This window comes from Grus americana, chromosome 6, assembly GCF_028858705.1.
Source record: "Grus americana isolate bGruAme1 chromosome 6, bGruAme1.mat, whole genome shotgun sequence".
NCBI classification, from domain to species: Eukaryota; Metazoa; Chordata; class Aves; order Gruiformes; family Gruidae; genus Grus; species Grus americana.
The window spans coordinates 28,475,536-28,497,820 of record NC_072857.1 but is presented as its reverse complement, the minus strand read 5'-3'; the positions used below and the strand labels follow the sequence as shown (position 1 = coordinate 28,497,820).

The following is a 22,285-nucleotide window of genomic DNA, read 5'->3' as shown; positions in this document are numbered from 1 at the left end:
AAGCTATTTCCAGTCTCAATGAAATATCACCACCAGTGTTATTAAGTCAGTAACAGCTTGTTTTACATAGAATCTTTAAAGTAATTTGTCTCCTTTCCTTTTCTTTACTGTCCCTACTTATGCGGCCTGTCTTCTTATGTATGAGTCAGTTACCCATAAACTCATACAACAGTAATGGAAAAGCAGTGTATCAAGTTATAATCTCCTTTTTCAGTATGATATCATAGTGGACAAATCTGAAGGCTGAATGCAGAAGTGATAATGAAGCTGTTCATTGAAATACATCAGTTTCCAAGACAATGTAAAAGCTCGCTAACATACTGTAGCTGATCGAGCAATACTAAGACAAATATGGAAAGGAATAGTTAAAACATTTCCTAGTACTTAAAAACAGAGCTTGTACTTGTTTTGGTAGAACAAAGATTATGGATTAACCTCATCCCTATTAGAAAGTTTATTTTATGTTATGCTCTAAGACAAACTGGGATAGTAAAAAAAAACCCACACACTAAAAACTAGAGACCACATCCAAGACAAAAATGCCATACAAATACAACTGTATTACTCTGCCTTTATAAAGGACTAAATACTCATGATTTGCCCAAAACAGTAAAGTGTTCATAACAAAGGATTTCTTTCAAAGCTTTCCACATATCTTCTGAAGAAATTTGTTATGTTTTTGCAAACTTTTTTTGTAGGCATAGAGTTTGGAGTCAAAATAAATTGTCATTTTCCCTACTCCCAATGTTTTTACAGAGACTACAAGAACATTTAGTACTCCTTCTGCTTGCTGGCTGATTTACAACAGCAATGCATAATTCCAGAAAACTAATTGTCATGTTGTGGGGCAAGCAAGAACAGAAAGAAAGGGAAAAAATACTTTATTAGTAGGAATCAGAAAATGACATAGACAGTCAACCTGCAGCATTAGCTCTTTAAATGCATCTAATTTGGGGAAGATTGCCAACACAACCCAACTAACCCACTATTCTCACTCTAATAAAAAATGTGCCATTCTTGAATCAACTTGTTTACTATATTTTGCTTCCTACTGGGTCTCACTGCCAATTAAAATTACCATTACCATTCCAGAATCAACTGCTGGCTTCCATACAGTCTCATCAGCGGAGACAGACACTCTAATGCCTGTAACAACTGGAGATCGAGTCCCTGTAAGATAGTTCAATATTTGATTGTCTGTGTCAGCATTCCCAAAGGGAGGTCCACAAAGGCTGTGAAAGCAAGCCACTCAGGAATTTAACTGTGCTTAAAATGACAAATTTTAAACTCATATTTAAATGACAAATTGCAGTGCTTATTGATTTTGCTACATGGCTTCCACATCTCACCTATTCAACTGGCTTCTATGAGCAAGACTTCGGAACACCGCAGTAGTCACTTCAAGCAAGTCATGTAGGTAACTGCCATGCATGCAAACACCAGTAAATTGATACACAAACACCACTTCCCCATCTCTGGCTTCTCCAGAGAGTTAAAGAACATCTAGAGCAGCAAGATGCTTTTATACATTTTTCCTGGGAAAAGTTTCACTGTAGCTTAAAGAAAAATCATTGTGGATTTCACTTAGTAGTCTCATAGCCATTCTTTTCATTCTTTACATCACCTTCTGTACCAACAGCATTAAAGGCCTTTGAGTTAGCAAACTAGCATCTCCAGCTGAACCAAAGGCTACACTACAAAGCTGGTAATTCAAGTATTGCCTCCTACTTGGGGGGAGTGGCATTTCAAAAGGGATAAGTATGAGCACAATGGTGTGCTTAGCTTGAATGCATTTGGCCTCTATGCTTTCAACAGGACAGGACCATGGAGACCCAGACAACACCACAAGAGCATATGGAGCCCTTCAGTGCTGACCTAGAACCCCTCTATCTCCCTCTCTCATCCACATACTCAGGAAAAGAGCAAACTAAAGGTGTCTCAATTCACTGGAAAACAATCAGTGAGGTACCATGTCTTGCATCCAAGGGCTATGCCTTATAGCCACAGAGAAGCAAACACAAACAACAGGCACAGCAACTCAAGTATCTTGCACTACATCTGCTCACTCAAGCAAAGAATCTTAAATACAACACATAACATGCAACTGCTCCCCAAGGCACCAAAAATACTAAGTTACAAGAAATACTAAGAGACTGAACTGACAATAAGGAATCATTAATCCTACCCTATCTACCTGTCAGCAGGAAGCCTTAACACACACATTACTGAACAGCAACAAAAGCAGATCCTGAGACACAAAAAAGTTCCACCAAGATTCATTTTACCAAAACACAAGTTACTTTCTGAGATGACAGTCGCTCCCCTGAAAAATTTATTTACAATTCCCACAAAGCAGCTGATCAACAAACCATGTTGTTAAACATGGAAGACTATTCACATCATGAACTCCCAGAGCCCAGAAATCTTAGCTGATACTGTAATACAGGCAATAGTTTATAAGTCCAGACAGTTATTTGTATCCTCCAGTGAATCAGACAAGATCTGCCCATTCAGAACTACAACAGTACCTCTAAAACCCACCGCTAAGCTCAGTACCATCAAAAAATAATCACTGTCTGATTTTTCAGCTGAAACAATGGCCCTGTATTTTGTTTAGTTAACGGAGCAATTGAGCTGTCACGACCAAACCTTGCCAACACAGCCCAGCCAAGAAACCAAACCAAACTTGTTAAGAAAACATAGCAGGCTACAATAAGCAACTGCCTGCAGAGTTCTCAGCTATTTACCAAAAGTCTCACAGAAATGAGAGACTCGGTCATTTACTGCATCAACTTTCTCTTCATTACAATTGTAAAGAAGTGCTGAGTACTTTGAACCAATTAAAAAATTTGCTATTTTTATACACAGAGATTCAAATATTTTACAACATTTAAGAATGAATATGCTGATCTCATATCTTCCCCTTTACCAGGCCAGGTAGATTCCCAGTTAAGTCAGTAACAGCTTGTTTTACATAGAATCTTTAAAGTAATTTGTCTCCTTTCCTTTTCTTTACTGTCCCTACTTATGCGGCCTGTCTTCTTATGTATGAGTCAGTTACCCATAAACTCATACAACAGTAATGGAAAAGCAGTGTATCAAGTTATAATCTCCTTTTTCAGTATGATATCATAGTGGACAAATCTGAAGGCTGAATGCAGAAGTGATAATGAAGCTGTTCATTGAAATACATCAGTTTCCAAGACAATGTAAAAGCTCGCTAACGTGCAACAGCAAAACTAGGCTTCCAGAACAACCCCCAAAATAGAGCCTCTCACACACTTTTTTGTGGTATTTGACAGTACGATAACTGATAAGAATTTCCTAAAGCTTGTATCCTAGCTACCTTTTTCATTTTCCATTCTGCAACGGAAGATATTCCATGTATCAGTTTTCTTCCCTTCTCCAAATACTTTAGGCACTTTAACAATACCATTTTCCACTTTGTTCTTTTAAAAGACTTTAACACTTGAAAAAAACCTACATAAAGAACACTGAACATGCCAACAGAAACAGCATCATTCTGCCACAGGAAGTATTCCAAACATTCTAAATATTTTGAAAAGAAAAGCAAATCTTCAGTTATCTTTAACATAAACCTGTTTGCATGCCCACAACTCACAACAGATTTTAGCTGCTGATTATCTTGAAATAATCCCATTCTCTGAGATTCTACATTTTTGTAAAGAAAATTTTAGAAAGAGCTAATAGAAGGAAAATGATAAAACACTCCATCCATGTTAGATTGGACAAAAGCTCTCCACAAGGTAATAAAATTGATTGTTTATGGCTTCTGTATGATCTATTTTACCAACCTCAAATTTTCCCTCGGGAAAGAGCATTAACTGTGAGTAATGCTTGACAAGATAAGAGGAAATTTATTTATCTTTTTGGCTAGTTCCATTGCAAATCACATAGACTGAAAACTAAATTATACAAAGCACTGTAAGAGAACCATTTAAGTTTCCAGTGAACAGAGGGGAGAGAGGGTGCAGAAGTCATAAAACTTTTAGTGACTTGAATGAAAACCTGTTCTGTATTTTTCAGGTCCTTAGGTTGCTTCCCCCACCCTGCCTCTTTACACATCCTTGTACAAGCTCTGAATCACCATTACTCGAAGTGATCAGCAATTTTTGAACAAACTGGACTGTATCCACTTTGACTACAATGCAGAATAGGGAACTCAAGACTTCTATAACAAAATAGCCAGAAAAAAGTTTTATTTGCAAAGGCAAGAAATACAAGAAGGTCAGAAATGTTAACTCCAGCATTTGGCAGTCCTGTAGAGAAGGCTGGATGATTTTGACCTCACACTGAAAGGGGCATAGGAGATGACTGCTTAGCATAAAAATAATTTTCTTTAAATATTACCTAAATAGCAAATTAGGTACAAAATCATGAGAAACTAATTGGACATCTTCAATGTCTGGCATTTATCTGAACCTTTCTCAAGCTGTTGGAATTCCTCTCCTATAAATTGCTTATTGAGCCTTCTAGAACAGCATCATGGTTTAACCTCATCCAGCAGCTAAGCCCCACGCAGCCACTCACTCACTCCCTCCTGACACAGGATGGGGGAGAGAATCAGAAGAGTAAAAGTGAGAAAACGCATGGGTTGAGATAAAGACAGTTTAATAGTAAAGCAAAAGCCATGCACACAAGCAAAGCAAAACAAGGATTTCATTCATCACTTCCCATTGGCAGGCAGGTGTGCAGCCATCTCCAGGAAATCGGGGCTCCATCACAGGTAACAGTTACCCAGGAAGGCAAATGCCATCACTCCAAACATCCCCCCCCTCTTTATTCTTTCCTCAGCTATATATGCTGAGTATGACATCATATGGTATGGGATATCCCTTTGGTCATTGGGGTCAGCTGGCCCAGCTGTGTCCCCTCCCAACTCCTTGTGCACCCCCAGCCTACTCGGTGGTGGGATGGTGTGAGAAGCAGAAAAGGCCTTGGCTCTGTGTAAGCACTGCTCAGCAATAAGGAAAACATCCCTGTATTATTAACACTGTTTCCAGCACAAATGCAAAACATAGCCCTGTACTGGCTACTATGAAGAAAATCAACTCTGTCCCAGCCAAAAAGTGTTTATACAAAAGTTTCATAGGCCATCTTTCAACCATCATCATGAGCCTAATTCCAATGTCACCACAAGCACAAATCAAAGCTGAAATCAAATTTTAAATTTCTAAGTTCAATTCAGCTGAAAATAATTCTGTTTCTGATAAACTCCACTCCTGAAGAGAGACCATATGCCTATTTAAATACTCTGGACCATACTTCAGTGCAAAAGATCTCACTGACTGTCGGCTGTAACAGCACCAAGAATTCTATAAACATTTTGCAGTTATTACAATATTCATTAGGAAAAAGATTTTTCATAGAAAGTATTTGTCAAGTTCTATGTATCTTACGGCAGGTTAAAGCACTGCTCTTGCTCAGAAATATTAACATGGTGACCACTACAATCTCTACCACAGAGCAGGCTCAGCTGTTCATGATCAATTTAACATATTGGTCACAAGTTTCTCTCAAGATAAAGCTGCAAGAACAAGAATTTTACTTCCAGTTTTGCACTCAGGATATCAAGCAACTGATTAGGCACTGAAGAAACCAGCACAGGATAGATCCCCTAAGCCATTGGCTGTCCTTTTCCTTTTTATTCAGATATCTTAGGAGGATGGACAATCCTGCAAACCCTTAATTCAGGGCTCGTAACTGGAAGCTCTTTCACAAAGCAGTATTTGCAACACTAGGCCTTTCATCCATATTAAACAGTATCCCATTAGCCTTCAGCACCTGCCTCTTGGAAGAAAAAGAAAAAAGTATTTTTGTGCTCATTTAGGTACAACCTAAGAAAAACTCAAGCTTCTTTCATGTAAAGGAAGTCATCTACCCATACAGATAGCACCACACAGAGCAGCTGATGCCAGAAAACACAAGCTTTAATGGAAATAACAGAACTTACGTTTGTGTCTGTATCAAGTTTGTTAGTCAACGTGCACAGCAATAACGTAAGAAACCTTAAAACACGTAGGATAAACCAGGCTAGCTTGTCAACTGAGTGGAACAGGCTCTCAGCTCGCCAGCATCAGCTGTTCACACAAAGTATCTGGCAGGGGGTTCACAGCACGGGCCCACGCGGGACGGGCACCACCAGGACCATGTCCCGTGGGCCCAACGGCCGCGGGGCCTGGCAGCCCGCCCTCGGCGCCCCTCCAGCCCAGCCCAGCCCAGCCCAGCCCAGCCGCCGGCCGTTAACCCCGGCCGCGCCTCGCGCCGGCCCCGGGCCTTCCCCGAGGCCAACCCTCGCGTCAGCCGTTACCCACCGCCCCCCTCGCGCCGGCCGTTACCCGCCGCCCCGGCCGTCAGCCGGCCGCCCCCCTCCCACCGTCCGTGGCCCCTCTCCCGGCCGCCCCTCACCCCGCTGGCCGGCTCCGCACACGACCCGGCCCCCCGGGCGGGCAAGCGCGGGCCCACGCCCTCACCTTCTCCTGGGCCTTGCGGTAGCGCTGCAGGGCCTGCTGGGTCAGGTCCCGCACGCGGAGCTGCCCGTCCTTGCAGGGCACCACGATCCCCGTCCGCCCGAAGCACACGGTCACTTTCATCTCAGCGGACCGCCATGCCCTGCCTGCCGAGAAACGGCGCCCGCCGCCGCCGCGCGGCCCGGCCCGAGGAGCGGCACAGGTGCGGGAGGCCCGGCGGCGCCAGCAGGTGCCTGTCCCCGGTCCCGCGGCGGGGGCGGGACGGCAGGTGCGCGCGGAGCCCCGGGAGCTGCGCCTCACCGCTCGCGGGCAGCGCCGGGAGCGAGGCCGCGGCCAGCGGCCTCCTTCCGCCGCGGCGGGCCGCTGTGCCCGCCCCTCCCCGCCTGGCTCTCCGGGGAGGCGCGGGCCGGGCCGGGCCGGGCGGGGCGGCCCCGTACGGCGGGGGGGGGCGCGGCGGGACGGCCGGGGGCGGCGGCGCTGCTCGCCCGGGGCAGGGCAGCGCCGGGGCAGTACAGGGCAGGCCGGGCCGCGCCGGGTTTAAAGGGGCCGCGGCGCCCCGTGGGGCACGCGGCCCCGCGTAGCCCACACCGCGCAAAGCAGGGCAAGTCTGCACTCTCCCTGTGCGGCCTGTGGACAGGTGCCCACCGCACCCCCCGCGCTGGGCAGAGCAGGGTACACAGGCTGCACCCACGCAGCCGCACCCAGCCAGCAGCACTCTGTCCGGTCCTTGCGGGCAGTGACCGGTATGAAATGCTGACTTGTAACAGCCCATTACAGGGGCATCGTGCTGTAACGCTTGGCTCTGCGAGAGACTGACACTCTGGCGTGCCCTAACAGGCCTAACAGCCCTCCCTGCCAGCACAGCGGTGCTCCTGCACAGCATTGATCTGTACCACACAGCACACCCTCACATAGCACAGGGCACGCGCACACAGAGCAGGCCCTTTGACACGCAAAATAGAGCTATAGAGAAATAATGCACAGTAACCTGTACTGTGGTGCAATGACCAGGGCAAAGACCACCGGCCTTGCCCTGCCGAGCAGTGAAACACACACGCGTGCACAGGTATGTGCCGCCCACCCCTGACCTACAACACAAGACCTTGCACACACCTTGCCACACCACACAGCAACTCGCAGGCACTCCCAACACCATACCTACTCTGCAGCATACAGCAACACACACAGAAACACATCAGCCCAATACAGCAAGAGCCCATACTCTTCAACACATGGTGTGGCAAAGCCACACAAGCTGCACGATGGGATGTCAGGCTCTGCACCACTCCCCAAACACCCATGACTGAAAAGCATATTTTTCTGTACCACATGGTATCGAGCAGTGTCCCCCTGCATCTTACCTACCACCAGATCATGTACAACATCATGCAAATACATGAGACAGCCCAATCCATTACAATCAGATGAATCTACGCACAGATGTGTGCAACTGAAAATCACCACAAAGCAAAGAAAAGGCAATATAAAAATACCTCTAAACCACAGCATGACATCATACAGGACAAGGGGACTATTGGTGCAGTAAAAATAATGTTGCAGCAACTCAGATTTGCATTCAAAAAGGCAGTCCGCACCCTGTGCTGTATAACATAACCAAATGATAGTACCAGAGAAGTTGCAGTGGAAGTGGGCCAAAACAGCCCAAGCTGGAGACTAAAGTGAATAGTGAAGTTTTGGGATGAGATGGGGATAGAGCCACATAAACTCCAGCAAGCATAAAGTTTATGCTGGTTCCTTAAGAGCAGGCACAGGCATAGTGTGTGACTGCTGCAGTGGTAAACAATTCCTCTTTGCCTTTTCAAATCTGGACGTGTCTGCCACCAGCCCACAGCATTTCAGAGCAAATCACAGGGAAATAATCTATTAAACCATATATAGAACTGCATTCCCTGGGTACGTACGTGTGTTTGCATGTGTAAGTGCACAAATGTGCATCCCATATGCTTTGAACCAGAAAAAAATTACTTTTTTTTTTTTCCTTCCAGAGCAAAGAAGCAATGCAAAGGAACAGGAATATTCTGTTTCTTCCGGAAACACGGTGGGTAAGGTAGCACAGCTTGCAGGCCAGAAACAGCCCCAGGGCAGGTAGGGCAGTGCTGGATGTACTAGGGGCAGCTGAAAGGTTCCCTGGAGTCAGCTCATGTGGCCATCCCCGACACATCACTGGGTCCTTGCTGGCTCAGCCCCAAGCCAACCCTGGCTCCCAACCACAAAGCAGGGCCAAACAGTTTCTCCTGGGTCAGCACCACTGTAAAGTATGCATCACGCTAAATAATTATTCCTCCCAACTGCTGGAGGGACCAGCAGGTCAGCTAGGCTATGGAAATGATTCACATGAAAAATAATCAAGGAGGGGAAAAAGGGAAGACTTAGTATAACTCCTAGTGATTCCATAAGCTGAGTTTGTAAGGAGGGAGCCACAGGGGTACCCAGGGCAGGGAGGCAACAGCTCCTCACGCCTTTCTTTGCTCTTGAGAAACGATAAGGGGGAGCAGACCCACGCAGCGGCCTCAGCTGAGTCAGTGGGAGTGGGAGGCAGGAGGAGTTCAAGGCACGCCACTATCTCAGCTGCTGACGTGCTGGTGGGAAGCCTGAGTCCCTGTGCTTATACGGCTTTGGCTACAGAGTACAGGGGGGTTTAGGTTAATAATTGACTGTGAACATAAAGGCTTCTCACTCTCTCCCTCTGTTTCTCTTTCCCTTTCCCCCTCTATCTCTGTTTATGAGCAAAGTCTGACACATTCAGGAAAAAACGTGGTATGATTTTTTTTTCCTCAAGTTCTGAAAAGTGCAGGTGATATGCACTGTAACTGGAGTTGGATGGAGCTTTTTGACAGAAATGGTGTCAGAACAATTGGTATGTCTGGAAAAAATTAAAGCAATTTTTGCCCCAACTCCATACCTGAAGCATAAGCAGCAGGTTTCAAAGTGTCTATGGTTACACTATAAGGACCTATAAGTTATTTCAGAAAGGAAGAAAAGAAAATGTTTTCTTTAGAAGTGCGTACTAAGTATCTTACAGAAACCGAAATTGTATTTAATTATAACACATCAACAAGGGGGAGGGAGGAAAGGTTGCAGAGGAATCACCAGTGTGTTTACTGTCTGACAGTGTTTGTTTGAAAGTTATGCATGGTATTGCAAATAAGACATTATTGTGTTCTGGGTGCACTACATGTTTGTTTACACTGAAACAGTCTGAAAGTCTTTGAAGCCAGCTGGTAACAATTAACACCTACATATCAAGGTTTTACCTGTAAGTATCTCTGGGACTTCAGTCTGCACAACTTTCTGAAAAGAAACCCTTTGCTTTACCAGAGAGCTGGTCATGATATTTTTCTTCTTGGGGCAGGGAGCAAGAAGAATGCAGGTTTTTTTTTTTTTGCAAAAGTAAGTTCCTCCAAGGCAGCTAACAGTGCAGCAAGAAAAGGTGTCATACTGACACAGCTGAGAAGCCAGCTATGGGAGGACCAAGAATGTTGAACTGGAATTCCTGTAAAACGCTTCTTAAGACACTACAGCTGATTTGCAATAGAGTGAGACAGAGCTGAAAAAAAATACCCTGTGAACATTTGAGAGCTGAAGGCTTCCAAACCCTAATGCAGCTGCAGAGTCACATACACATCTTCTTGTTTGGCACACACCACTTATAAAAACCAGGTCAGCAATAGCATCCTTATGCTCACTTTAAACTTACTGAGAGTAAAATACAACAACTTTTAAAACTGACTAACAATGAGGTCTTGTTTTTACTATACAGTTGTGCATTGAAGAAGGGCTGGCTGCTTGGTTCTTTTACAGAAATCTAAACCATATTTCATTCTAAGGAGATCATCATCCAGCTGATGCTGTAAGCAGTGTAAACTGGCTTTGCCCCCCCGAGGAGGACTTCTGCTCCCTCCCCGCCCCAGCTGTTTGTTCCCATCCATTCCCTTTCGTGTGCCAGCACGCACAGTTGTAGGTCTGTGCAATGAGATGCTGTGGAAATTAATTTTTTTGCCAGATTAGCTTTCAGCCAAATCAGTTCTGCAGAAACCAGAAAATCAGGAGAAATCAGAACTCAGTTCCATAATGGGGTTTAAAGCCTGTGCTGGCCCAAGGGAGGGCATGGCACAGCAAGATGACAGCCTTTTTCTTTTGGTTTATACCATCTTACAGTGCTTGGCAGGCAGCCTAGTTATAAGAGTTTCAGACATAAATACATATACATATCCATGAGATAATATTCATAACATTCATGTATCAGTTTCATGAGAGGGGATGAGCAGATTTAACAGCTCATTGTCACTGAAGGATACTACTGTTGTCTTCCTCCCCTCTCATTGCACTTCTCCACCTGATGCTTCTTGGATATCTCCATAAGCCATTTCAGCTCATCAGTCCAGTAGAAAACTAACACAGAAAAAAAGGAAAGGATTGTTTTCTGCTTTGTTGACAAGCTAAGGCCATTCAGGAAAGGGTCTGACACATCCCAGAGCAGGCTGGAGAGCGAGAGCAAGGCCACATGGCTGGGAGCAGCAAGGGGAATGGACAAGACCTCCGCTTTGATCAACTGCAATAAGTCATTTGCCCAAATGACTGCCTTAGCTCATCTACTGCATTTCTCATGTCATTTTGTACTACAACTGACTCATCTGGTGTCCCCTCTGGCTCCTCTCCACACAGGACCATCCGCTCAGTTCCCAAGCTCCTGAGCACCAAATCGAAAACTCTACAGCCACAAGACAAGGTGCTGACCAGGTAAAAGCTCACTTTACACCATCATCATCACTTATGCTAGGTCAGCTCTCCGTGTAAAAGCATAGGGCTTCCATCTCATCTGCACTGTTTCACAGGACAGCAAGGTGGTCACATTTCATTGGCACTGCTGGGAGTCTCCTGCTGTACAGATGCTGTACCAGTAGTGCAGCCCCACTGGCATCCCTGCCCTCTCTCCTGGCCTTTCCCACAGTGGTATTGCATGAGCACAGCATCCACCAGACAACTAGAATTTGAGACTTCTGAATTTGTATTTTTCTAAGTTGAACGGCTCTTACAGGTTCTCTGTTATAACTGGAAATTGCAGTAAGGATAATCAGTACTTTGCTTTTATATCTATGAGGCTTTAGTGAAAGATCCCAAAACAGTTAGCAAATGTCAGTGAAGATTCACAAGTACTGTGCCAGCAGACATAGACTGATTAAGCAACTTGCCTAAAAACACAAAGGAATTTTTCCTAGTTTTGCTGCTAACAAGACAACACAAGTTTTGACCTTTAATTTTTGGCTTTGAGCAGTGCCTCTTTCCTACATTATCACCCGCTAGGCATTTAACTATTTGACATCAGTAGCCAGGGCTGCCAAAGAAGATGCTCTTAGAGCGCTATTGGCTCAGCCTCTTTTCTACCGTTAATAAACCATATAAAAAGAATAGAGTCAATCTGAGTTCAGGTACATTCCAAAAGCCCAAAAAGAGCATTGAAAGGTTATTATTACAGGTATGTTTTGTTCCTGGGCGTCAGACTGGAATGGATTTGGGCATAAAGTTGAACCAGATGAAAAGAAAAGAAAAAACTTCATAATTTAAATCAATCTCATAATCCCTGGAGATCTGATTTGTGATTTTTCAAACTTTTTTTTTCTGTTAACACAGTAAAATATATTTGTTTGCTACTTACTGAATGTTGTTACCAGTAAACCCTTCAATTACTAAAGGCAAAAAAGGTCATAATTCCTGCTGTTTATATTTTGCATTTCTCCCAGCTTGGATAATGAAAATCAATAAAACCACTTTCACTGCCAAGTCTCAGTGGTACAATGTTGGTGAATAAAGGGAAAGCAAACTAACAAACATTCTTGGGAACTGCAGCAGAATTTTAAAAAATACAATATAAAAAAAAAATCTGTTTACAATCTATATAAAATTACATTCTTGCAAAAGTTTATTTTGAAGCTAATTTAAAGTTGAAATAATAAATAAAGGAATTGTAAGATGGACTTGCAAAGCCAGATGATTCTAAGTTTCCATTCGTGATGCCACCCTTAGTTCACCTCAGATCTTCTTTCTGCTCATATAACTATATTGATTTAGCTCAACAAAGAAATTTTTTTAATATCTATGTTCTATAAGGATCTGAAGGAAGACTGTGCTGGAATAGCCAGTACTATACCCCCTGTAATATCAAAATAAAAGTGTGGAACCAGATGGCAGAAATCCAGTTTCTGTTAGTCTGGGTGGAATCACATCTCTCCTTCGCCCTTCAGAGTCCCTTCTCCCTGCGGCTCTCCTAGGAAAGGTAAGGGAGCCCCTGGTCAGCTGGAGCAGCCACCCGGGCTGTAACAACCTGGGCAATAACAACCTATGCAGTAAACATCCTATGCATCCTACCAGGTTCTGCTGGCATCATGTATACCTGCCAAAACATGCATACCTGTAAAAGAAGAGGCTGAGTGCACGAGAGCTCAACACTGAGGGCCAAACCCCAGCCTGCAGTGTGGAAAGGAATGTTTTGCTCACAGTCGGATAATGATTTGTTTACAGTTAATTAAGCATAAGAGCTGTTGATAACATGCTCTGTTTACAGTGTGGGCAGGAGATGGCTCTGTCTAAATAGGTCCAAAGGATATTAACATTCTTAAAAGTTTGGCAGGTGCAGAAATTAGTCCCTCAAAAACAGCAGGTATGTTCAGAGAAATCCAGAGGGGAAGGAAAATCTAGATAGACCCTCAGGGGACATTTATGTATAGAAGTTACATGCTTAAAGATTTCTTTAAAATGGTCCTCAGCCACAAAGTTATGTAAAAACCTTAGTGATACAATCGCTAGGACTTACAGAAAGAAAGAAAAGTCTTTTGAAGCTAACTTAAAAGCATAGGTGGATATAATCCCAGATTTCTTTTTTATTTCTGTTCACATATCTGAAAAAATCTTACGCAGTTGTTTTCACTTTGACTGCTAAAGTTTGCTTCACTCCAATCTCAAGCTCATTTTTTATGAAGGGTGATTTTGTGGTCCATGACCATTACTAAGGTCCCATTTATCACTTCATCAGTTTTCCATTCTTGTTCCATCTGTGGTGAACCTTGGCCAGGATCCACCTCTGTGCCAGGATGGCAGGATGTTTCCCCTGGACATCCAGGGAGGGAACAAGGTGCCCTTCTGCTCTGCAACAGCACTTCGTGGAAGAGATGTTTTGCATTAGCGAATGTTATTCGGCAGTGAGATGGTAGAGAGCCTGCCAAGCCCTGGGCTCTCCCTGATTCTCCATAGTAAGGATAAATTACTTTATTAACTCTGTGATAATGTCGGCTGTGTACTATCGCCTGGGATTTGGTCTGAGCCACCCCTCCATCATGATCTTGCTCATCTCCAGGTAGCTCAATGTACAAACAGGTTATATGGTAAATTGAGGTTATGCAGAAGCGCGCAGGCTACCCTGAAAAAAAAATAGGCTTAACTTTTTCCTCAGGGGGATTTGTGGACAAAAATCTTTAGCAGTTATATGTGACAAATTCTCCTCTTGAGCTAGACTGGAAAACAAAGGTCCTGCCCTTTTACTACACCACTGACCGAGGAGATTCAGGTTGAGATCCTGGAGTCTGTCTAATTAGTTCTGAAACAGAGTACTCTGTGTTAAATATGTGTGTTAGAGCCTGTGTCCATGGGATGCTCTCATGCCATGTGACAGCTTTGCAGTGGTGATTTGCCTTCCTGACCATGAGGCTGGACACTGTCACCCTTGCTCAGGAGAGCAGTGCCAGCTCCTGAAGATGGCCTGCAGCTGCTGCACAGCAGAGCCCTATGTTTGCTTACTGAGCTGAACAACTGGGATGTTATGCTGACTCTCTGTTCTTCCCACCCTAAGGCTACTCCTGTAGCAATGCAATTCATTCATCTCTCCTTGCTCAAAGCTGTGCCTAAAGGCACAATATGGCCTTTGATTATCTGAGAGAAAAAAGCAAATTTTCAAGGGCCACCACTGGTTTCTATTTAATAGCATGTCATTTCCAGATTCTGTTTACTTCTAGCTTTCAGCACTGATTTCTTTTACTTTGGCTTTCATTAGTTGCTCTGTTTGCAGCCGTTGTTTGTGCTAAGAATGGCAACAGTTGTTGCTAACAGCAACTTCTATATTTTCTGTAACCTGGCCAGTATATATAATTTTAATTAATATATGTGAATTTAAAATGTCTATTTAGCACAAAATCCATGAAAAGACTGTTCAAATCACAGCCAAAGGTGCAGTTTTTAAAAAAGATTCTCACCAGTTCTCAGTTTTCTGTTTAATTTCTTTTGTTTTCTCCCTTCCTTCCTTCAAGGCTATATTATACTGTCAGGTAATATGAGCTACAGATGCTAAAAGTTTTTACCCATTCATTTTCCTAAGATGAAGGATTTGCTCTAAACGTGGAAAAGCTGTGGCCTCCCAGGCCAGAGCAGCCTGGAGGGAACTCAAAGAGAGGAAATTTTGGTCCCTGAGATCACAAATCAATCTCTCTAGCAACACGGCAGGGAAGAGAGAGGACTCAGTGGAAAGGATGCTGTGCCTGCTGCCAGCTGCGTTACCTTCAGCAGCTGGAGGAGGAGGGTGTGTAAGTGGCTGTTCCCCTCCCTTGACCACAAAGGATTTACTTAAAATGGATGCCAGAAGGAGGATTAGAGCAGAGCCCTCCTCCTCTCCTTTGTTCAGGAGGAGGAAGGGAGCATAAACCCTTGGCTACTGGAGTGTGGGCTCACCTAGGAGTCCCAGTCTACTCCTATTTGCCTTCCCCTCATACTTTGCCACCACTATTTAAAAGGATTGCTTGATGTTCCAGGAATGGCATTGTGCTCTGCAGGAGTATCAGTCTCTACGCTGCCCCATAAATTGTACTCTGCTTATGTAGACGGTGCCTACAAAGCTATCTGGGTCAGGCATGCTAAGCACCCCGCCTTTCCTTTAATGTTTTACCATGGATGCTCCCTCACATGATCCTTTTTCCAGATGGTCTCTAATCCTTGTACATATCCAAAATCCTCCAGCTATGATTTCTTGATCTCTTCAACAACAGATATTTTTCTTTTGTGTATACAGTTCTGCTTCTACAGCACTTCACACTATTTCCCAACAGTATTTCAAAATCTTCATTCTTTTCCACTGTATTCCAGCTTTCACACCTAAGGCAACGGCTGAACACCAGTGAGTCAAGCCAACAGTGTATCAGTCTGACTTGTGGTAACTGATACACACCTTTTCTTCCAAGAAGAAATTCATTCATGCAGATGTTTTCTCCAGATGTTTCTGGAATAATCCCAAATTCATTGAGGGGAAAATCTAAACAACAGCAATGTTCCCACTCTCTACCATCATAATCAGCTTCTGCTGATGAAACCTCAGCTTCCCATTCACCATTTTTCTCTCTTTTTGTTTTACCCTCCCTTTTTGTTTTACCCCAGTGCAGAACTCCTACAGCCCCAGTACTCCCAATCCCTCACTACCAGGTGAGGAAAGGGTGGCCTCCGCACATCAACAGGGATTTGAGGTGCCTCTGAAGTGTGGGAATCTGCTTCCTCTGGCTCCAGCTGGGCCATGGTAACCCGCACGGACATGCCTTTCTGACTGCAGTGCAGTACTCTCCTCTGAGCTCCTCACCCTCGGCTGAGCCCCAGTTGAGGTGGCAGCCTATTATCATTAGGATGAGTAATAGAACAAGTACTACTGAGATAGTTGGTGCTCTCAGGGCTGGTTTTGGATGGAACACGGCCAGCAGGCAGAAGAGGCCTTTTCCAGCCATCATATTCAGTGTTTTGAATAACAGATTAACCTTCCTATTAAAATTTTTCCCTGATTTCCTCTAGGGCTGGGATTTGGCCCTAAGCATGCACAACTACTCAGCATTCTGGATGGAAAGTGTATTTTGTTGCTATTTGTGGTATCCAATATCCTGTCTTTTGTGTTCTCCTTCCCCTTTCTTTCCAAGGTGCCCAATAACGTATTCTCCCAACAAGTGTATAATTATTTAGTTATTGCACTGTTTTATGATTGCATTGTTGGTAATTGCTCAATATAGCGAGTGATTTATTAGTAATTGCAGAGTCTTTCAGATCTGTCTTCAGTAGGAGAACAAATAGCAGCTTGCATCAATAGACATCAAAGTCTTCAAGAGGGATTTTTCTTTAATGATCTTTTTTTAACCATCTTTCCTACTGCAGCCCTGAGGGCCAGAGTTTCTTTCTCTCTTTAACAATAGCTTGAAGTTTCACTCCTGCCCTGCAGTGGAAAAATACATTACATCAGTCTTTGAGTAGGGTTTTATTCTGTTGTCCAGCTATTGCCTTCTTGTAGTTTCATCTACTTCTAATGGGATTTTACGCTGGTGATATATATTCAGACTGCATAACTCCTCAGCCACTCAAATTCTTCTTTTTGACAATAATTAAACTGCAAGTGGTTTTCAGATATTCCTGTCATTTAGGCCTTCCCATACTGACTTCAGTGGGGATTCACAGGTGGAACAGATGAGAATTCAACTTCCCTCTCATTAATATATGCCTTCTGGTCACACCTTGCCAGCCTTTGTATAAAACCCTCGTCATATTATCACACCCTTCCTCCTAAGGGATTTCTCAGTTTTCCACCAGCTACAGCAACAAGCTCAGGCCACCTAAGCTTGGCTGTGTGGCAAACAGGAAAAGATTTTCCAGCTGCTCTCCGAGTGCCTGGCGCTATGCCCCGAGTTTCCCCTGCCTGCCACTTACTGCTGCAGCTTCTCCCTGCCACCAGTGCCTGCTGGGGACCCAGCTCCGATTTTCCCTGTGCGAACACAGAGCTAGCAGACAAGACAAACTCTCTCATCTGCTCAACAGTTTACAGTCATCCTCTCCTTCACTACATCCACCCTAACCCCACCTCCCCCCCCCCCCAGGCCGTTCAGCATGATCTGGCAGCTAGTACAGGCTACCCTGAAGAGGCCACCCAAGCCATCGACATCATCCCTCACCAGCCACGTGTTTTATGGAAGATGTGAGGAGCACTGGGACGCTGCGTAATGTCCCATCTCCAGTGGTTATGCCATGCTTGATGGGCATGCAGTGCCCAGGGCTTGATTTACACCTGCAACACAGACTCCTGGCCATGCAGGGAAGAATACTATTTTGAAGGTTCTGAGCTGGATAGAAGAAATTAACCCTTCACTAATCAGATGGCTGTGCAGCAGGACTATATTTCTCCTGATTAGTAAGCGTGGCTGGCTTCAGCAAAGCACATAAGCACAGGGGTGGACAACAGAGGAGAAACCTCAGCCATGTCTGGTAGGTACCTGAGGACTTTTTAGGACATAAGTAAACAGTTCACTTTTCTGACTATTGGGCACCAGTCCATAGCCTGACATCTATCTGTAGCTGCAATTCAGGGCTTTCTTAAGTTATTGCTCCCATAGGACTAGCAAGTACCTAATAGACCAGCTACATAACCCCACAGCTGTAAATAAATAGATCCAAGACATAAATACTTCTACCGACAGCTTTCCCCCTTGTTTCAGAAACAAACTGATCTATTCTTCACTAAGGAAGAAAATAATTTCCTACTGAAGTCACTGGCTTCAAATGGGAACCAGGTTTGTCATGGACTCTTCCACAACTTCCTTTGCCGAGGTTCCCACGCTGCTGACTCACCATGTGTCTGCCGGGGACAAACCTGCCCTAAGTCACCTGCAAGGCTTAAGGCAGCCAGCTCAAGCGCTGTCACACCACAGAGGAGGCAAGGCACCAAAACCAGACACTTGGGAAGAGAGGGGGAAAAAAAAGAAATCAGAACAAAGCAAACCTACCATCTATTTTATTAAATGTTACATTTGAAGCAAACTAAAGTTTACCTTTGCTATCATTTAATCAAGATGAGAAAGGGGAATCTGAAACTTGGGGGTAAAGTGCAAGTAATGTTCTTGTTAGCTACATGCAAAGCCAAAGGGATTTTCAGGAAATAAACGAAGATTGTATCTGTTTAGACAACGTTAAGTATTTACTGAGTGCTGGATCTGTTTAAAAAACAGAAAAAGCAACCCTTATGGTTCTAGTCAATGCAAAGCTAATGTCAGAGGCCATAATACTGATATTTAAAATAAGACACACTGTTTAATAATAAATAATATTTTTCAGCTGTAATTATTTTGCCCCAACACTTTTACACACATTGCAAAGATCACAAAGGATCAAAAATAAAATCTTACATGTGATTTAGTCTGTTTAAGCAGTAATTAGGGTACACAGCAATTTAAGCAAATGTTGTTTAGTGTTACCCATTAACATGATGCTTCTTAGTTTCTCTTCAATCTCACATGGGAGGAGCCGGGTTTTCAGAAACCTCAAGGCCAGCTACCCTGTCCAAACTTTGGGAAGCACCAGCGCATATCTGCCACTTCCCCAAAGTAGCTAAATTTGGTTTTCCTTGAGGCTTGAAAAATCTCAGTGATTTCTCCCTGTGATGAGAACATTGCCCTGAAAAACTCAGCAGTTAAAGCCTACACACACTATCCTTTGCTGTTATCTGTGCACATATTTACAAACACAGAGGGAAGTTTTCATGCTGGCATTAAGAACAGCTTCTCACCCCTCCAGAACTCGTATTAAATGGATGGCAAAATGCTCTTTTTGCCCTCTGCTAGGCTTTGGGAATGAAATACACCCACTAATTCCATAAGGAAAAAAGCAAACAAACAAATACACACATGCTGATTTCTTTTGCTTGCTGTTTCAACAGCTCATTCGCATTTTTAAAAATAGATTATGATCTGGTCATACTAATTTTGTTTGTATTTGGATTCATCATTAAATAACTTTGAACACTGAATAATCATTATTAATACTATGAAATAATGTTATTGGTGGTTTTAGATGCTTTTCAATTAATGTAACAAAGCATAAAATTTCTTATTTTTACTGTAACTGGCCCATGAAATTTTTCGCTCTTTCTCTGTGATTTCTGTAGTATGGATTTTTCATTACAAGGTTAACAGTTAATTTTTCATCTGTTTCCACAGTTTCCTGCAGCAGTTACAAGTTTGGCCCTGAAGATAATTTGATGGTCACATGAAAGTGTTCCAGCAAGGTCTGGGTGCTTTTGGCAAGGGGCTGAACATCTCTCTGCTTAGCAGGAGGATTAGGGCTTTTACACAGTACTGTAGAATCTAGGAGTCATTGGGGGAGAAGTTTTAATGGTGTTTTGTGGTAGCTCCAGGGGAACGCATCCCAGCACCGCTGGTGGGCAGGGGCTGGTAGGAGCTGACAGAGAAGGGTGCACCCAAGAGCTGCCGCTGTCTTTGCAATGCCCTGCTGCTACTCAACGAGCCTCTGCACCCCGGGTTTTGAATCAAAGCTGCTTCTTCCAGCAGTCAAATTACCTTCTTACCACTCTACCCCCCCAGTTCGATTTCCCAATCCATGAAGGCAAAGCGTGAGACGAGCGGTGGGCCACAGGCAGGCCAGGTTTCAGGCAGTGCCGCCTGCACTGTCCAGATCCACAGCACACAGCCACAAAGGTTTCATCCCAGGTAGCAAGTGGGGTACGTGCCTGACTGCCAACACCCTCTGCATCCCGTCCTCAGCAAGGCTAAAATCACGCAGCCTCCCAGCTCCCAGGCTGTCTCTGCAATGCTTGTAATTAGAAACATCTTTTAGCTTCAAAACTGAATCCTGCAGGGTGGAACCCACTGGCACAGATAAACAAAGGCAAACCCTCTGTTGCCATTTTGAGAGTCAGGAACACCCTCCAGCCAAGAGCGAGCTTCTCTGGCAGCCTCCAGCCAGCTGCGGGGCTCAGGTAATAATTTGCATTTGTGTGAGTGCAGCAAGGATGGGAGTTAAGGCAGCAGAGACACAAGTGGGGCTTGCTGCACTTCCCCCCACAGGACTTTAAGGAGGCTGACTTGGTTTTGTTTGAACTTTTCCAAGCTGACAGTGAGAGAGCAGCTTGGGAGAGCCCAAAGCATGGAAAATTCCAGCTCAGTTTGCAATTTTATTCAAGTTCAGGCTGTTTGGGAGCACGGGATTCTTTTTTCACCGAAAATTTTGCAACTTCAGTTACAACAGCTGTTACCAGGCAACCGACATAAATGAGAACAGTTTGAGCCAATGCAGTAGACAGTTTATTCGAGTTGCTTGGTGCCCAAATACCATAATCATGAGAACAGCGTTAAATGGATAAATAAATAGTACAGGAGAGGCAAGGAGTCAGAGCGAGGAATGGGTAAAACAAAGCAAGCCTGTCTGCAAGAGGTGATACAAGGTAGGAAGCCAAAAGCTCGTGTATAACATAGCAGGAAAAGGAAGGGCAGGAGACATGGAGGTCAGAAAGCAGCAAAAAAACTTGGCAAGGAACGAGAGCCCAGAGAAGCTGCTAAGCCAAGCCCTGTATGGCACCCTGGGGCAACGGTCCTTTGTCCCAGCTTTCTCCTCTGCTTTTCCCCTGATTCTCTGAGACAGCAGCACTGCAAATGTGTTCAACTCTGCAATGGGTATTAGAGCTGAAGCCTGGCCCTGCTGTCACAACCAGTGCGGTACCTATTGCCCATTACCTGATGTTGGAGCAGCTGCGACACTGCAGACGCTCCTTTCCCAGCCATTCTCCTCAGGATTGGGATCTTATGTTGCCTGATGGCTGTAGTGAGAATGGTGTGATGGGAGAAACAGAGTTACAGCTATGGGATGGACATATCAGAGACAGGCACAATTTAATATTTGAGGACACCATTACTTGAATGCTGTGTCATGCTTTGGATGCCCATTGGCTGTTAAAAACTGTAGAGGCTTTAGAAGAGAGCTTGGAAGAACTTCTGCCATACTAAACCTGCATTGTAGTCAGAGAACACCCAAACTCATTACACTGAAGAGGCTGGACCCTGGTGGTGTAGCACCTATGTGGCAAAGACGTAGAGGAGACAGCTCTTTAATTGAGCTGGAAAAAAAGCGTAACAGGATCCAGTGAGCAGAAGCTTCATACCATGTTACCCATGAAATACCAATAAAATAACATAATGATTTCTCCATTAAACTTCAGCTCTCCTAATGGAATACATTACAGTAAAGTCAGTTTTGTGTAAGAAACCCATAGGTGTCGTATTAGGAGGTTTCTCATGCGGTGCATCACCATAGGGAGTACACTTCAGAGACTGATGACATTATTTAATTATGCCAATGTGTCACTGTGTTCTCCGAATTACCTGAACAGGGTATTAATGCTCTGCCTCCCTGCATAGGAAGTTATGCATGGGAAACTGCACAGTTCAGAGCACAAGGGCAACTGCAAACAAACATTTTTAGCAGCACTGCACAGAAAAAGCGTGTTGATGAGCAGTGATTAAGCACACAAACAGAATGTAATGATTAGAGATTTAGAAGCAATACATAAGAAGAACAAAAAGAGACATTTTATATTTTGGGCGCTGCAAAACAAGAAAGAGAAAGAATTTCTCCATAATACTTTTTCAGGTTTTTAATGTCTGCTGCAACAATTGAAACATGCTATGGAAGTGGTTTAGGTTTTTCTAATTTATCTGACAATTTTACAGGGAAACATGGTTTTTTAGTCATTAAGATTTTTGAGATAATCATGTAGTGCCAGTCAGATAATTTATGGTCCTTTGAATTTTTTGTTGAAATTTGAATTGACTCAGCTGGATTTGTAATATAATATTTTGAATAATTTAAAACCACCCACTTGAAGATTTTAAATCAGGCTAGTCTCTTTTTATAGAGAATTTCCAGATTAATGGCTGACACACTACAAGCTTTAATAGATTTCTTAGCACTTTTCCTCATAG

General features: G+C 43.9%; 1 protein-coding gene across 2 annotated transcripts in view; it reads right to left on the bottom strand.

Annotated features, from left to right (window-relative positions):
* PARD3B (par-3 family cell polarity regulator beta) overlaps positions 1-6,923 on the bottom strand; it is a 423,913-nt gene extending 416,990 nt beyond the window's left edge. For both annotated transcript variants that reach the window (XM_054830200.1, XM_054830201.1), the window contains exon 1: positions 6,495-6,923. In XM_054830200.1, coding sequence (XP_054686175.1) covers positions 6,495-6,614 — 120 coding nt within the window. In that variant the 5' untranslated portion in view covers positions 6,615-6,923. The remainder of the gene's footprint in view (positions 1-6,494) is intronic.
* Between the last annotated feature and the right edge of the window lie 15,362 nt (positions 6,924-22,285).